At 43.4% G+C, this 14,928-nt stretch overlaps 1 protein-coding gene across 3 annotated transcripts in view; it reads left to right on the top strand.

The window, feature by feature from the left end:
* The window catches only part of LOC146621295 (membrane-associated phosphatidylinositol transfer protein 2-like), a 44,325-nt gene extending 29,694 nt beyond the window's left edge, over positions 1 to 14,631 (top strand). The window contains exons 8-26 of one of the 3 annotated variants that reach the window (XM_085367330.1): positions 490 to 594; positions 669 to 733; positions 1,641 to 1,885; positions 2,880 to 3,069; positions 3,262 to 3,381; positions 3,571 to 3,785; positions 3,914 to 4,089; positions 4,255 to 4,425; positions 5,449 to 5,601; positions 6,530 to 6,694; positions 7,570 to 7,857; positions 8,406 to 8,554; positions 8,634 to 8,750; positions 9,244 to 9,360; positions 9,892 to 10,040; positions 10,214 to 10,363; positions 10,465 to 10,645; positions 10,799 to 10,927; positions 11,061 to 14,631. In XM_085367330.1, coding sequence (XP_085223456.1) covers positions 490 to 594; positions 669 to 733; positions 1,641 to 1,885; positions 2,880 to 3,069; positions 3,262 to 3,381; positions 3,571 to 3,785; positions 3,914 to 4,089; positions 4,255 to 4,425; positions 5,449 to 5,601; positions 6,530 to 6,694; positions 7,570 to 7,857; positions 8,406 to 8,554; positions 8,634 to 8,750; positions 9,244 to 9,360; positions 9,892 to 10,040; positions 10,214 to 10,363; positions 10,465 to 10,645; positions 10,799 to 10,927; positions 11,061 to 11,444 — 3,269 coding nt within the window. In that variant the 3' untranslated portion in view covers positions 11,445 to 14,631. The remainder of the gene's footprint in view (positions 1 to 489; positions 595 to 668; positions 734 to 1,640; positions 1,886 to 2,879; positions 3,070 to 3,261; positions 3,382 to 3,570; positions 3,786 to 3,913; positions 4,090 to 4,254; positions 4,426 to 5,448; positions 5,602 to 6,529; positions 6,695 to 7,569; positions 7,858 to 8,405; positions 8,555 to 8,633; positions 8,751 to 9,243; positions 9,361 to 9,891; positions 10,041 to 10,213; positions 10,364 to 10,464; positions 10,646 to 10,798; positions 10,928 to 11,060) is intronic. The other 2 variants (XM_085367328.1, XM_085367329.1) reach the window with 2 other exon arrangements.
* Positions 14,632 to 14,928: the final 297 nt, after the last annotated feature.

Genomic DNA, 14,928 nt, shown 5'->3' with positions numbered 1-14,928 from the left:
TAAATGCAAAACAACGTATACTCACTGTGTGTGGATGATCACACATGGAAACACCAAGCTTCATGTGCATTTGTGTAGGTTGTTAACTTGTAGGAAACCCTAAGGTTCCTTTTCCTTCATTCCCTTCTTTATTAGATCACTTTGACACTGACAGGGTTCATTTAGATTAATTTTTTTTTTTTTATTGTTCATTTTTAGCGGTTTGTCTTTGTTATTCTATTTTATTTGTTTGCATATTTATTTTTATATCCCATTATTTGTTGACACGCAGCAGGGTTTGTGGTTCGTGTTTAAGGACGGCATTGTGTGAGTTTGATTGGGTGAATAGGTTGTCGGGGTAAGCTGCAAACAAATTGGCCTTTCTTGGGATTAATAAAGCAATCTGGCACTCTGAATCTGAACTCTTGGTGTAATAATCCATTCAAAACCCCTGAATAGTGAATACAGTTTTAACCAATCTGTTGATCCCCCCCCCCCCCCCCCTCACAGAGGATCTCTCTGATGGAGAGGAGGTCTTCCCGAAAGAGATTGCCAAGTGGAACTCCAATGACCTCATGGACAAGATCGAAGCTGCAGAAACGGAGGAAACTCCTGGTATGATGAACACCTCTACATGGGCAGGCACAGCCCAATGACACTTGATGTTAAATGTGTGTTTGTGTTTCTAGGTGAGCTGTTCAAGGAAATGACTGTTGATTATGAAAGAGCAACCAGCGAGGAAAGATTAGATGAGGTATGTGTGTCACATATTGACTGCCAATGCAAATAACACACCTATAACTCGCACTCCTCTGATGCCCGTCCATGTCTGGAATAAATATCCCTTACAAGCCATCTGCTGAAAGTTTCCTTCAGGACATGATTTAATTTGAGTTTAGCTGCTAAAAAACAAAAAAACATATCAGGCTTTAAACTTTGGAGGATAAGAGCCTCTCTGTCCTCTTGTGTTCAGATGCGTGGCTGTCTTAGCGGCCAAGCCGATAGCTCTCCCATTCCCACCATCACGGTAACAAGGCACCAGTCAGTAAGTAAACATTTTGGCCCCAGTGCAATGTGGGGTACAACAGTTTTTCAGACACCTCCAGTCTATTAAATGCCCCTGCCCTTATCCTTGCCGTAGCCCGAACCCAAATCCATGTGTACTCCTCAACCTCACCACCTTCTGTTCGACCCCCTCCCCCCTCCTCTGTACTTAATGGAAATGTGAAGTTTTGGATTGGAAGTAAAAGACAAAACTACACATTGTGCTGTGCTAATTAGTGTGAACTTGTCATCAGGAAGCATGGTTGTTGTTTGCTGTTAGTTGAACGGTTGTCCAGGTGAAGGTTGGCTCTGTTATGTGTCTTCATGGTTCCTCACCCCTCAATGGCTATAAAAAGCAGTTTGCCATGTAATTCATGTTCAAAACGATGGACGCAAAACGTTGCAAGTCGTACCTTTTGAATCGGTTAAAAAGTGATTTGATGCCCATTTTCAAGGCCTCGTTTATCTGTTTTTGTTTGCTTGTTTTATCACTCACAGTAAGTACGTATTCTTTGGTCATGCTGATGAAGTGAATAAACATTTTATTGGATATTTTCCCGATAGCGTGCCTTAACATTCCCGTCCATAACGCCGCTTATTAAATTTGCTGTTCTCAGGAGAGCTCTTCCCAGCAGTGTCTGCAGCCCTCCAAGATCCATGTGCTCATCTTGGTCTTGCACGGAGGGAACATCCTGGACACCGGAGGAGGCGACCAGAACAGCAAGCAGGCCGACGTCAACACAATCAGTACGGCTTTCGACACAGTCATGCGTGTTCACTATCCTGCGGCGCTGGGACGCATCGCCATCCGCTTGGTGCCCTGCCCTGCCATCTGTGCTGAGGCCTTCTCCCTAGTGTCCAAGTAAGAGCACGTGCATGCACACATTTCTCTGCAGGCTCAAAACCTCATGGATAATCATTGAAGGTTTGTGTGCAGTTAGGTTCATAATTTATTGGATGAAGACAGAATTCTTGTGGTTTTACACAACCACAGTGGAGTTTAAATCAGATAATCAATCAAGATGTGATTGAAGTGTAGACTTTCAGCTTTTATTTAAGAGGTTTGATGAAGAATTTCATTAACTGTTTAGGAATTACAGACATTTTTTACAGTCTCTAATTTTAGCTCTAAAGTAATTGGGCAAATTTACATCATTTTAAATGTAAGGATCCTAAGGCTCAGTGACTGCCTAAAATCTAGAGCCCATATACATTTTCTGTTGAAGTGCTCTGGTGAACCTTTACTACAAACACTTGAGTTGCTGCTTGTTTAATAACTGAAAAGCTGTGCCTTTGAGCTGAGAACAGGTGACTGACTCCGCTATTGAAAAATATCATATTTCTGTACCCTGAGAAACTCTTGGGTTGCTCTTACAGTTTGCTTTGTGTCATTGTCCATTTGCACTGTGAAGAACTGTCCGATCAGTTTTGCAGCATTTGTCTGAATCTGATCAGAGAGTGTAGCTCCATACACTTCACAGTTAATCCTGCAGCTTCTGTCAGCGGTCGCATCACCAATAAACACAAGTCCTCCAATTATACTGGCAGCCATACGTACCCATACCTACCTAAAAAAAAATGCATCTGACTTTGTTAAACCCCTCCAATTAAACTCAAAGTCTGCCTTTCAGCCACATCCTGATTTGTAATTTAAAAATAACAACAAAAATTGTGTTTGTGAAACAAATTGTGGTTCTAACCGTATTTTAGCTCGATAGCTGTTTACTTATGATGGAAGAGGTCCAGGTGCAGCTCGTGACTCTTGTCCTCTCTTCCTGCGTTTATTTATTCTCCCGTGTGCATGCCTTGGGTTTTAAATTTCATAATTTGATTTTTATCCACTAATGTTCTCACAGCTTGAGCCCTTACAGCTACGATGAAGGTTGTCTGTCCAGCAGCCAGGACCACATCCCGCTGGCAGCCCTGCCTCTCCTCGCCACCTCTTCTCCACAGTACCAGGATGCTGTGGCCACCGTCATCTTCCGAGCCAACCAGGTGTATACGGACTTCATAAAATCTCTGGACGGGGCTTCTTTCTCCGGCCAGGTCAGATACCGATGGGGTTTGTTGTTCTTGTATGCTGTTTAATAAAGAATTGGAGTCATTAGAGTTGAACCAGCTGTACTTTTTGGAGCCACATTATCCTTACATCCAGCGTGTAACTGCGGAAGTCTTTGCAGGTGATCCTGAACCCCACGCATATATGTAATAAATATTTTTCATCCTTTAACTCTCCAGGTTTGCCTCATTGGGGACTGTGTGGGAGGAATCTTGGGCTTTGATGCTCTGTGCAGCAGCAATCAAACAGTAAATGAGAGCCAGAACAGCAGTCGCAGGGGCAGTGTCATTAGCGTACAGGTAAGCGAGACATCCTCCAGCATTAATGAATGCACGGCGACAGTCTCGGCTCATCCTAAACAGTGCCTGGAACACTCCTGTGTGCACCTTTAACCTGTTTTGTTCTTCTTAATTGGCTCATTTGTTGATATTTTTTTTCTTAAGGTGCTGGAAGTTTTAATGACACATTTTCACAAATTTCCCCTGCAGGACCAGGATCTTCTCTCTCCTGGCATCATTGTCAACAGCGGACACGGATCAGCATCTCCAACCTTGGAGGGCAGCCGCCACCTCAGTCGCAGCAACATCGATATCCCACGTACCAGCGCAGGCGACGACACCAAGAGACAGCTGCCTCGGAAGAGAAGTGACTCTTCCACCTACGAGCTGGACACCATAAAGCAGCACCAGGCTTTCCTGTCCAGGTGTGTCGTCCGTGGGAGGACAAACTCTTTATGTGGAATGAACTTCTTTTGTCCTTTTGTCATGCACTGTCAGAATATGTTTTATTTTTAGTTCCAGGCACGGAAGTGACTTTGTGTTGTCCTCCCAGCTTACATTCCAGTGTCCTGCGGAACGACACAACCTCCCGAAGGTCGAGCAGTAGCACAATGCTGGATGGAGGCTCCCTGGGGAAATTTGACTTCGAAGTGTCCGACTTTTTCCTCTTTGGCTCTCCACTTGGCTTGGTACTTGCCCTGAGAAAGACTGTGATCCCTATGTTAGATGGTGAGCTTCAATTACCAGGCTTTGTACTATCTGTAAAGTGAAAGGTTTGCCCCAGATGGAAATCTGCTTATTACTATAGACACCTATAGACCAGGCTGTCATCAAAATATGCTTGAATTCTTCCCTTCCTCTTTCTTATGTCTCTGGTTTCATTTCTCCCCCTAGTGGCCCAGCTACGACCTGCCTGTCAGCAGGTTTATAATCTGTTCCACCCCGCTGATCCTTCAGCCTCCCGCCTCGAACCTCTGCTGGAGCGGAAATTTCACCTCCTCCCTCCGTTCAGCGTGCCCCGTTACCAACGCTTTCCCCTGGGAGATGGAAACTCCGCCCTGCTGGGTGAGCTCTTTTTACAGATGATAGATGAAAGGCCACGTTAATGTGAAGCTTTCAGTCTTTGTACGTCTGTCTTGGATGCACACACACGAATGCAAAATACCCTTTAAAAAAAAAAACCCAGCAACAACCACTTAAGATCACATCACCTGATGCTTCAGATGCTGATTTTAACCCACTGTCCTTTTTCCCATGGATGCACACCATAGATGGCTTAAAGATGCCTTAGTAGCATGCGTTGAGTTCATTTACAAAGTAGACACTGCCTGAAAGAAAAATACACGCTTTTCTACTGTTTGTGCTTCGGCATGTTTTGTGAAGCAGTTTATTAATCTCGGTGTTGTCACAGTCCCACTGGTGGTTTCTGTTTGGACTGATCTTTATAGCGGAGGATGCCTACCCTGTTTATACAATTATATGTCTGATGTTCTCGAAGAAAACGCACACAGAATTTAATAAGATCTTTAATGAGGAGAAATTTCTTTTTTTTAAAAAAGATATCTAACATTATTGAATCAGGAACTGAGGCTTAGTAAGGATGGAAACCGGGGTTAATAAAGATGTTTAATATGGTTAAGATGTTTCTTAATTACTTCAGACCAGAGTTTTTGTGTTCCCTGGTGGTCATGGCCTCCATCAGATCAGCTACCAATGACCATCTTCAGGCCTTCCAACATTTTTTTTTATAGCGATGAAGTTTCAAAGACAATTTCAAGATCACTGTTAAGGCAAGAGAGTTCAAATGATTTCATAAATAGCATATTGCAGGCTTTTTCTAATCTTAGAACAGGGTCATATGTCAGCTTATTGTGTCTCTGAGGAGCAGCTGTGGTCCAGGAAAAAGTGAGCTCCACTAAGGGCTTGACTCTTGTTCCTTGTTCAGTTCTTGCTTCATATGTTTTTGTCTTCCTTGTCTTCTTTCCTTCCTCCTCTCTTGGCCTCCTGTCTCCATATCCGTGTACCTTGCTCTCTACCTCTAAAACCTCCTCCCCCGACTTCTGCCCCTCCACCCACCCCCCTCTGTAGTGGAGACAGTCCAGAGCAACGCTCAGCTGCTGCTTGACAGCGGGCCTCTCCTGTCCCTTCGCTGTCAGGAGACCATCAGTGAGACCTGCATCCCTGTACCTGTGCTAAACTGGCAGGAGGGCTCCCTCAAAGCCACACCCGCCACTATGGAGTGTGTGTAGCCTCTCCCATTCACCTCTATCTGTTCCCAACCCTCATTCGCCGTATCTCTGTCGTCCCTGTGTTCGTCCCTCTCGCCATTACGTCGAGATGCTCAGATTCCAGGCCACCTCTTACACTCTTTGAGTATGTCCATGCTGTCATTTCAGTGTCTCCAAATACTGATAAATACATATATATTTGACCTTTTGGCATCGTGTCTTCTGGTTTACAATTTAAAAAGAAATGTAGCCAATTGGAACATCAAGTCATGGAAATACTCGAGACAAATCTGCTAAGCATCTCTTGTGGTGCTGTGTTTTGCTTTGTGCCATCACATTTTCATGACAGAGTTTGGAAGATGCAAGCGTCTGTGTTTGTGTGCTGCGGTTTTAAGGCCGGTTTCAGTGTATTTGCATCATCTCTGTAATATTAGCTGATTTGTAGTGACATAGGGTTTTTTGTTTCCTTTTTTTTTTTTTTTTTTTTTTTAATACTGTTTTTTTGAATTTCCAAAAAAAGGTTTTGATGTGCTGCTTGTGACGTGTTTGTGCAGTGGACTTGGAGCTCTGTGTGTACATGCTAAACAGACTGAAGCCTGTGCTGCTTCTTGTGATACTAGTCAGAGGTCTTGTGATTTTACTAAATCTCTGACGTTATTTTATTTTCAAGACATTAGAATAGGCTCTGAATTTAAAAATCACCTCCATAACACACACTAATATTACTGTAGAAGACGTGGATATTTGTGATTTTACATTCACTGTGTGTTTAATGTCTTCATTTACCAGTCACGTGTTGATCGGTGAAGAAATGTGACCGGGGCCTCGCCGCCTGCTGTCACATTTCTCACCTGCATTCCCCCTCCTCCCCCAACCGTCACCGTGAGTTCCCCCTTACCTGTGTCTCTGTCTAATGGGATCTCCTTGTTTGGGCTCAATAGCGGATGTTGTTCAGTCTCATGGTGGTGTCTTCATGGACAGTTCGTACCCCTCATCCCCCGTAACGGGCCCCCTCTCCCGGGGCCAGCGGAGGGCCAGTGAGGTCAGCATTGCCAGCCAGGTCTCAGGAATGGCAGACAGTTACACTGCCACCAACATAGCCAACAGTAAGTGCTCTCAATACCAAACAGTCTCTCTTTCTCTCTTCCTTCCACTCACACAAACACTCTTCTAGTAATTCTCCCGCTTTCTCTCACATTCAGCCCAACTTTTATCTGCTTTTATCTGTCCTAGTTTCTCTTTCCAACACCCCGACATCATTTACTCTCACTCTGACTCTACACACACCCTGCTGTCCTGCAGAAACAGTCTAGTCAGCCACGTTGAGTGTCCCGCTCCTTTTTGCTCTTTTCTGCTTTGCCAGATTTGGGATTGAAGTGAGACTCATGTAAGGTGATTTATCCATCTCCTGTTAAAACTAAGACAAGATCAGAGTCCCGGAGAAGAAACCAGCTTAGAGCCACTTTCCACTGTCTGTCTTTCTCTTACTCACTGTCTAAATGTAAATGCAATGAACGAGTGCTGCATTTAATTAATGTGGCGATGCATGTAGACACCTGTTTCCCTCAGCCATTCCTGCATTGTCGACTCCCTATTGCAGTGTTTGCTGAGATAACCGGTACTGTTTCCTCTTTGTTTGAATGTCCTTTGAATTCCTCCTCCCCCTCACCCGTTCACTTCTGTTACCAGAACATTTATTTGTGCCTCATGTTACTGCGCCTGAACACTGCTGTTCAGCCACCCACAGTATAACCCTGGAAATGTGCTTAAACTGATTACGACATGTTTCTCTTCTGCAACAGCATCACTCTGCCCCATTTACCTGAGCGGTTCCTAATATATCTTTAGGGCTTACACAGTCGCAGCTCTTTTTAAAACTCTCCAAGCTGTCCTAAACTGTCACAAGTGAATTTGTATTCATCACATCATATATGGTTTCTTTATCTTTTTGTTATTTTTGCTGTTGTTTTTCCCCCCATAGCTGAATCAAACCAGGTTAACCAATCCAAAAAATACAGTCTTTTGTCCCTACTCGCCCTATCATCACAAAACAAATTCTTCCTGAAAACTCCTCCCACGTCCCGTAAGGAAACAAAGGCTTGCCAGGCCGCAGGATCTTCTGATGCATACGTAGCGGCAGAGCTGGACGATGAGGCAGACTCTAGTGAACCTCTAAGTCCCACCGGCCAGTACGAGAACTACCGGGCAGGGCTGGACTTTGCTATATCTGATCTGGTCTCACTGGACTCCCAGGCTGAAGTGGACCAAGGTATTTTTATAAGGAAGGGAGCTACTGAAATCAGTGTGAGGCTACGGCTCTCTTCCATGTGCTGCTCTGTTTTGTGCCACAGTCAAAAGACTCAGCGCTGCTCTTCCAAAAAGCCTCTTTGCCTCCCTTTCACTTCATTTTTCTAAAATGTAATTCACAGCGATTCAGGTGCATTCACTGTCACTGATGAGGGGTAATCCATAAATCTAGATGCTGCCGGGGCTTTTAAAATCATTCATCTTTTTCACACGCAGACTAACACAAATAACCACCTTCAGCTGCTCATGTAATCAGCTCTAACTATCGGTTCCTGTTCTCAGCCTTTGGATTTGCTGATAATAACCATTATAAACTCCTTCCTTTCCCTCCTGTAGCTGAAGAACTGCTGGGATTGGTGATGAGTGTGGCTGAAATTTGAATTCAACTTCTTTCTTTTTTTGCTATAACATCAGGGGTGTTGCACCTTTCTGTGGCATCACATACCTCACGCTGGCTCTTTGAGTTTCATCTTACGTCTCTGTACCCTATTCACTCCATTCCCATTGCAGTTGCAGCACGCTGGTGGGGCACAAAGCGGCTGGACTTTGCCCTGTACTGCCCCGATGCCCTAACAGCTTTCCCCACAGTGGCTTTACCGCACCTGTTCCACGCATCATACTGGGAGTCTACTGATGTTGTGTCTTTTCTCCTGAGGCAGGTGAGTAAACAGCAATAATGAAAGTGTTAGGACTTATTCAAAAATTCTCAGTATGAATCACTGAATTGTCCCCTTTCAGGTCATGAGGCACGAAAACTCAAGCATTCTGGAGCTCGATGGAAAAGAAGTGTCTGAATTCACCCCCTCTAAACCTCGAGAAAAGTGGCTCCGCAAGAGGACTCACGTGAAGATCAGGGTGAGCATCTTATCTGGAAACAAAGTCTGTTTCAGAGAGCTTTAAAGTTTAGTCGGGGACACTACGATACCTGCCATCTAGTTACAAATCAAAAAATAGCCCTTTTGTTTTTCTTTTTTTAAATTCATTTCAATTTAAAATTTTAATAAAGCACCAAATCACAATAACTGTTGCTTCAAGGCAAAGACCCTACAATAATATAGAGAAAACGTCCAACAATCAGATGACCCCCCCCCCCCCCCCCCTCCCTATGAGCAAGCACTGGGTGACAGTGGGGAGGAAGATCTCCCTTTTAAAAGGAAGTAACTGCCGTTAGGGTTGAGGGGAAGGAGACGTGACAACACTCTGGACGACAGCCAAAGATTATTAATGACCAATTCCAACCAATATGCAAAAAAAAAAAAAAAGTTGTTGGTATTTGTAGACTGTTTATGTTTAAATAAAGATAAAGCAACACATCAGCATTTTCCCTTTGTTTCTTCTGCATTGACAGAACGTGACCGCCAACCACAGAGTGAATGATGCCGTCTTCACTGAAGATGGCCAGCAGGTCTTGACAGGCCGCTTCATGTACGGCCCTCTGGACATGGTGACTTTGGCCGGGGAGAAGGTGAACATGCTTCTGTCTTTAGTAGCTCACCTGCTGTTAGAGATACCTGGGAAATCTGGGTTTGAGCTTTTTTTTTATTTTTTATTTTTTTTAAGTTCACTTCTAAGTGGATTTTAAGTCTCATACATTTGAGACATGTGTCTTATGTTTGACAAACAATCCAAAGTTCAGGTATATATAATGATTGCTGTGAAATTTTAGCTTCATAAATTTCAAGATATATTATTGAAAATTGGTCCGTTGACCCAGGACATCTTGAAATCTGAGCCACTGCTTGAGCACAAGTATGTCGCATTCACTGGCCTTACTAGAGTATTCACCAGTTGGCTAGTAGAGCCCTACATTTGAGCACTCACTAATAATGTGAAACATTTAGAAAACTTTTTAATGTGAAATATTTAATCATAAAAAATGAAGACAATGTTGTTTTCATTCAACTTTACCTCTGGGTTGAGGAAATATGAAAAAAACTCAAATATCTGTCGATCAGCTGCATTGAAACGCTTTTGTTTCCTTTTCATTCCTGCGCAGGTCGACCTCCACATCATGACCCAGCCACCATCGGGAGAATGGGTGTACTTCAACACCGAGGTGACCAACAGCAGCGGGCGCGTGTCTTTTGTCATCCCAGAGGACAAGCGTCTGGGAATCGGCGTGTACCCGGTTAAAATGGTGGTCAGGTGAGATTAGCCTGGTACCAAACTGTTATTGTATTTTATATATTCAAGCTTTTTGTCCGTTTATCTTCACAGAGCCTGGTTTCCATTTGACTTTTAGCTCACTTTATTGCAGCTCATTTTTTCTTTAATCTTTTGGTTTCCATTTCCTTACTCTTTTTCTTTTTATTCACCAGGGGTGACCACACGTTCGCTGACAGCTACCTGACAGTTGTTCCACGTAGCACGGAGTTCGTAGTGTTCAGCATCGATGGTTCATTTGCTGCCAGCGTTTCGATCATGGGCAGTGATCCCAAAGTGCGAGCTGGAGCTGTAGATGTTGTCAGGTAGCTGGCTGCTCTACCTCTCCTGTTTTCTTGGCTTCACATATTTTCTCCCTGATTGAACTTTAAGATCTGGTGTGTCCTGCTGCTTCTCCTTATTTCAGGCATTGGCAGGATTTAGGCTATCTGATCATCTACGTGACCGGACGGCCAGACATGCAGAAGCAACGGGTAGTGGCCTGGTTGTCTCAGCACAACTTCCCTCATGGCATTGTCTCCTTTTGCGATGGCCTGGTCCACGACCCGCTCAGGCACAAGGCCAACTTCCTCAAGTCTTTGACAGAGGTCAGAGTGGGGATGGGAGAGGGGACAGTGAGTGTTTTAAATAAAGAACCGAAGCGACAAATGCTGACAACCCGTTATTATTTTAAAAATGTACCCATTTGTTTAGAAGAAGCCAGGATTGAACATTTCTCGTCTTAATTTCTCCGATTTCAGGCACACATGAAGATTTTTGCTGGCTATGGATCAACCAAAGACATCTCAGTCTACACCTCCATTGGCCTCCCTTCTTCTCAAATATACATTGTTGGCAGACCTTCTAAGAAGATGCAGCACCAGTGCCAGGTATCACTTTCTGCAAACGACCCTGTTAATAGTCTCTTCTCACATTAAAAAAAAAAAAACTAAAGTAAAAGCTCAAGTCACCGCAAAATGTGTTGCTTTTTAGTTGACAGTTGTTTCTCTGATCCTTCAACAGTTCATCACAGAGGGATACGCAGCTCATCTGTCCCAGCTGGAGTACAACCATCGCTCTCGGCCAGCCAAGACCACCAGTGCACGCATGGTGCTACGCAAAGGCAGCTTTGGCTTGGGAGCAAACAGTGACTTCTTGAGGAAGAGGAACCATCTGTTACGCACCATCTCCTCTCAGCCAGCCCCCAGCTCTCCGACGGGCAGCATCCACAACAGGCCGGAGCGCACGCAGAGCCAATCAGACAGCGAGCGGCTGGAGCGGGAGCGGCTGGAGCGCGCTCACAGCCACGGCCAGGGAGGGGCCCAGCGCAGCATGAGCATCACGGCCAGCTGCTGGGGCCGCAGCAGCAGCACCAAGCTGGAGCCAGGAGTTTTCAGCTCAAAATGAGACTGGAGACACGATGCAGGGTTCGGGAGAGTGACTTACAAATGCAGTGCTGAGGAAGAGACGCAAAGTGACGTGAATATAAACGCAAACAGTGGAAAGCAGTTGGCTTCTTGCACCAGATAGGTAAAATACCATAAGGAAAAAAAATCAGGTGCTATAAATCACTCTTTATAAAAACTAACACCAGTCACATTCAGCACAGATATTTATGGGCAGAGCATGAGGCAACATTCATGATAACACAGACCAACATTTCAAGAAGTGTTGCCCCAAGGCGGGAAAGTGCACACAACCAAATAAAGCTAATATTGTAGGGATCCAGGCTGTTTGTACTGTTTAGTAAATATTTATTAGTCTTGAATACAAGGTCAGTTTTGCTCCTTCAGCACATGGAGACAGTTACTTACACACACACACACACACACACACACACACACACACACACACACACACACACAAGCACGCCCCATGCAAACAACACAGAGTTGTTACAGTAGCAGCTGTAACCAACTAACGTGACCAATGCAAGCACAACAACGACTACAGAGACGAACTTTGTTTATAGCAGTTTTAAAGCTGCGTCCTTTTTAACGCGATGATCAGGTACGTTCCAGTCAGAGAGCGGAGCTGAGAATCAGGTGAAGCTGATTCGTCAATTTAGTGTACACACGGAAACAATCGAGAAGCCAAAATAAATTTTTGTTAGATTTCTTTTTTTAAGGAACACCGAACAGATTTAACCCTCTCAAGGCAGGCGTTGCAGATTTGCAACAGTTAAAAGCTAACAACCTGATTACCCCACATACATATTTTATGAGGTTTTTTTACTCAGAAGTACCACTGCAGGTGTTCTTTTGTGCATTAGCAACAAAAACTTAATTTGAGCCTGAGAGGGTTAACATCTTTACACTCCCGTTCTGCTTGTTTTCTGGTCGCCCCTTAGACACGAAGAATCATGTAACGCAACACGAAGCAAAGCGCGTAATTACCCTTTAACTGTGGCTGCAGCTGAAACTGTTCTTGGGTTTTATTGCATCTCACACTTCACTTTATGCCATCGCTGCCGTACCCTCCTGAATGAGTAGCGTGCAGCTCTGCTATAGGGAAAAGCAGTACTGTAAGGGAAAGTGCCAAAGTGAAGCAGTGCTGAAGGATAAGCCGTCTGTGGATGCAGAGGAAAGGAGGGCTCTCCTGTGTAAAAACAGAAACATAATAAATGGGTTAGTTTGTGTAAGTATGTAGTTGAATGCCTTAACAAGGCTTGTACATAATTGTTACATTACAGTGCAGATCTGGTATCTGGTCCACTGAAGATCAGTTTCAAGTGTCTTCTTTACTCTGGGGGTAAACACCGTCTCATTCAGGATATACTTTATTGATTGATGATACTTGTTGTTATTTAAGACTATAGAAATGTTAAAATGTATGGATTTTTTTCGTGAACAAAATGTGTTTTAAGATTACTTTATCTATGATGTGTTGTTTTTTTTTTCCCCCTCTTTCCTTCAAACTTCAGTTGCAGCAACCAAACCTCAGAGGTCTTTGCCTGGCACAGTGTTGTATTTCTGTTATTTTATCTCTCAGATCACCAGAGTTGTATCAACAGAACTTGTGTCAAAATATTTTTTGTTTTTGTTATTAACTTTTTTTGGGGGGGTTCAGGATATGGCTTGTCTCTCTCTTGTTTATCCCCAAGCTGTAAAATGAGGTGTTGAATGTTCTCATAGATAATCCTCCTTAGGTTAAGGTCTCTTTCTCTGTGTTGCTGCGCCTTTAGGAAAAGAAATGTGCAAATTGTAAATCCTGTACAATACGCTGTTGAAAGTAGGAACACAGAGCTAAGATTTTGCTTTAATACCGTTGGCCATTTATTTTCTAAAGCTGGTTTAAAAACAAAGTTGTGATTTATTCATTTAAATAACATTTATTTGTACCTCTAGTAATCATGTACAGACAGAGCTGACAGCAGTGGACCAATATGGGCTCAGACACGAGGGGGAAACGTGCAATATTCCCGAGTAGCACCACCAGATCTTACAGACTGTTGAGGAAACACGTCACAGTGCATTGACAATCAGGTGAACAGGCACATGGTCTACAGACGTCAAATTGCAGAGGGTAACTCACCTTAAAACGGCACTGCCCTAATTTTGGCTGTCGGGTTTTCTCCTGCAGAGAGACACGCTGTTTTGTTGTGATGTTTCCATTTTAATATATGGGCATCTAGACAGACACACTTAATATTTATAAAACAGTCAGCCTGGTAACAAAACAAATGGTTTACATAAGTGCAATGAACAGCACGTTTACAGATGATGTAACCTTCAGTTTGCGTTGGCCCTCTTCAGAGGTGTCATTTTAAAATTAGCGGTCCTTTTAGAGGCTTCACTTTGTGATGCAGTTGAATTGTATTGTGCTGAGATGTGTTTCTAAACATTTCATCCACTTCACATTTTCAATAGACGACGTAAGACATCCTAGATCAAAGGCACCTGTAACCTCTTTAATCAGCAATGATTTTATTTTATATTTTTGTCAGCTGGTTGAGGAGAGTGTGACTCATGCTGTACTTCTGTCCCTCTGCATTTTGACCTTGACAAGAATCGGCTTAAAGCCATAACTCTTTAAAAAACAAAACAAAAAAGAAAAGGAACAGGAAAAAAGCTGCTTGTTGAAGAATAGCTCTTTGTACATTTATTGTAACTTGAAAACAAAAAAAGGACAGTCAGTCCTGGAAAACATGCAGTCATCTAACATTTTCAGCTACTGAACCATGCTCCCTGATCTGAAACGCCTGGATATTAAAAATCCAGAGAAGCGATCCGTGCAGTTTTTGCCACCTCTGGGCAGACGATCGCTTTGATTCTGCTACCAACACACACATTACCAGAGGCCTTACATTTCCCGTTTTACTGCCTTACATTGACCATTGTGCGGCGAGAACGTACGCCGATCACGCCCCGAACAGACTTCACGTTGAAGGACGTTGTTCGTGTTACTTTGTGGGAAAAGATGGAGGCCATATTTTCTAAACAGGACTTTGGTTTGTTTGACTTTTTTAAAGGAAATTTATGAAGAAGAAGAGAGTGGGACATAATTCACCAACATTAGGCAATCCCATCGCTGTCTCCAGCTCCGCCTCCAACAGTTATCGTTCAAAGGCTGTATATCTGCACCACAATATCATGCTTGGAAAATATTTTACCTGTACAGGGTGTGTATCTTGTAGGTTTTGGATAACTACATTTGACCCATTCCCTTGTGTTTTTATGTACAGTGTATAAAGAACATATAAAGAACAACTAAGGCATTTGGGCTTTTTTTTTCTTCCCCACTGAGTTGAAACGAGGATGTTGTTGTTTTTTTTTGTTGTTGTTTTTTATGAGAGCAGGAACTGAAGTCAGACTTTACTTTCACAAAGAAATGGAGATTTATTTAGAGAAATTAAAAAAAAAAAAAAAAAAAAAAAAATTGAGATACAAAT

The sequence above is a fragment of the Diplotaxodon limnothrissa genome, linkage group LG12 (assembly GCF_057381915.1).
Source record: "Diplotaxodon limnothrissa isolate DT_005_m linkage group LG12, D_limnothrissa_male_GT1.1, whole genome shotgun sequence".
Lineage (NCBI taxonomy): Eukaryota > Metazoa > Chordata > Actinopteri > Cichliformes > Cichlidae > Diplotaxodon > Diplotaxodon limnothrissa.
Note: the sequence above shows the minus strand (reverse complement) of the source record. Positions and strands in the feature narration are given on the sequence as shown.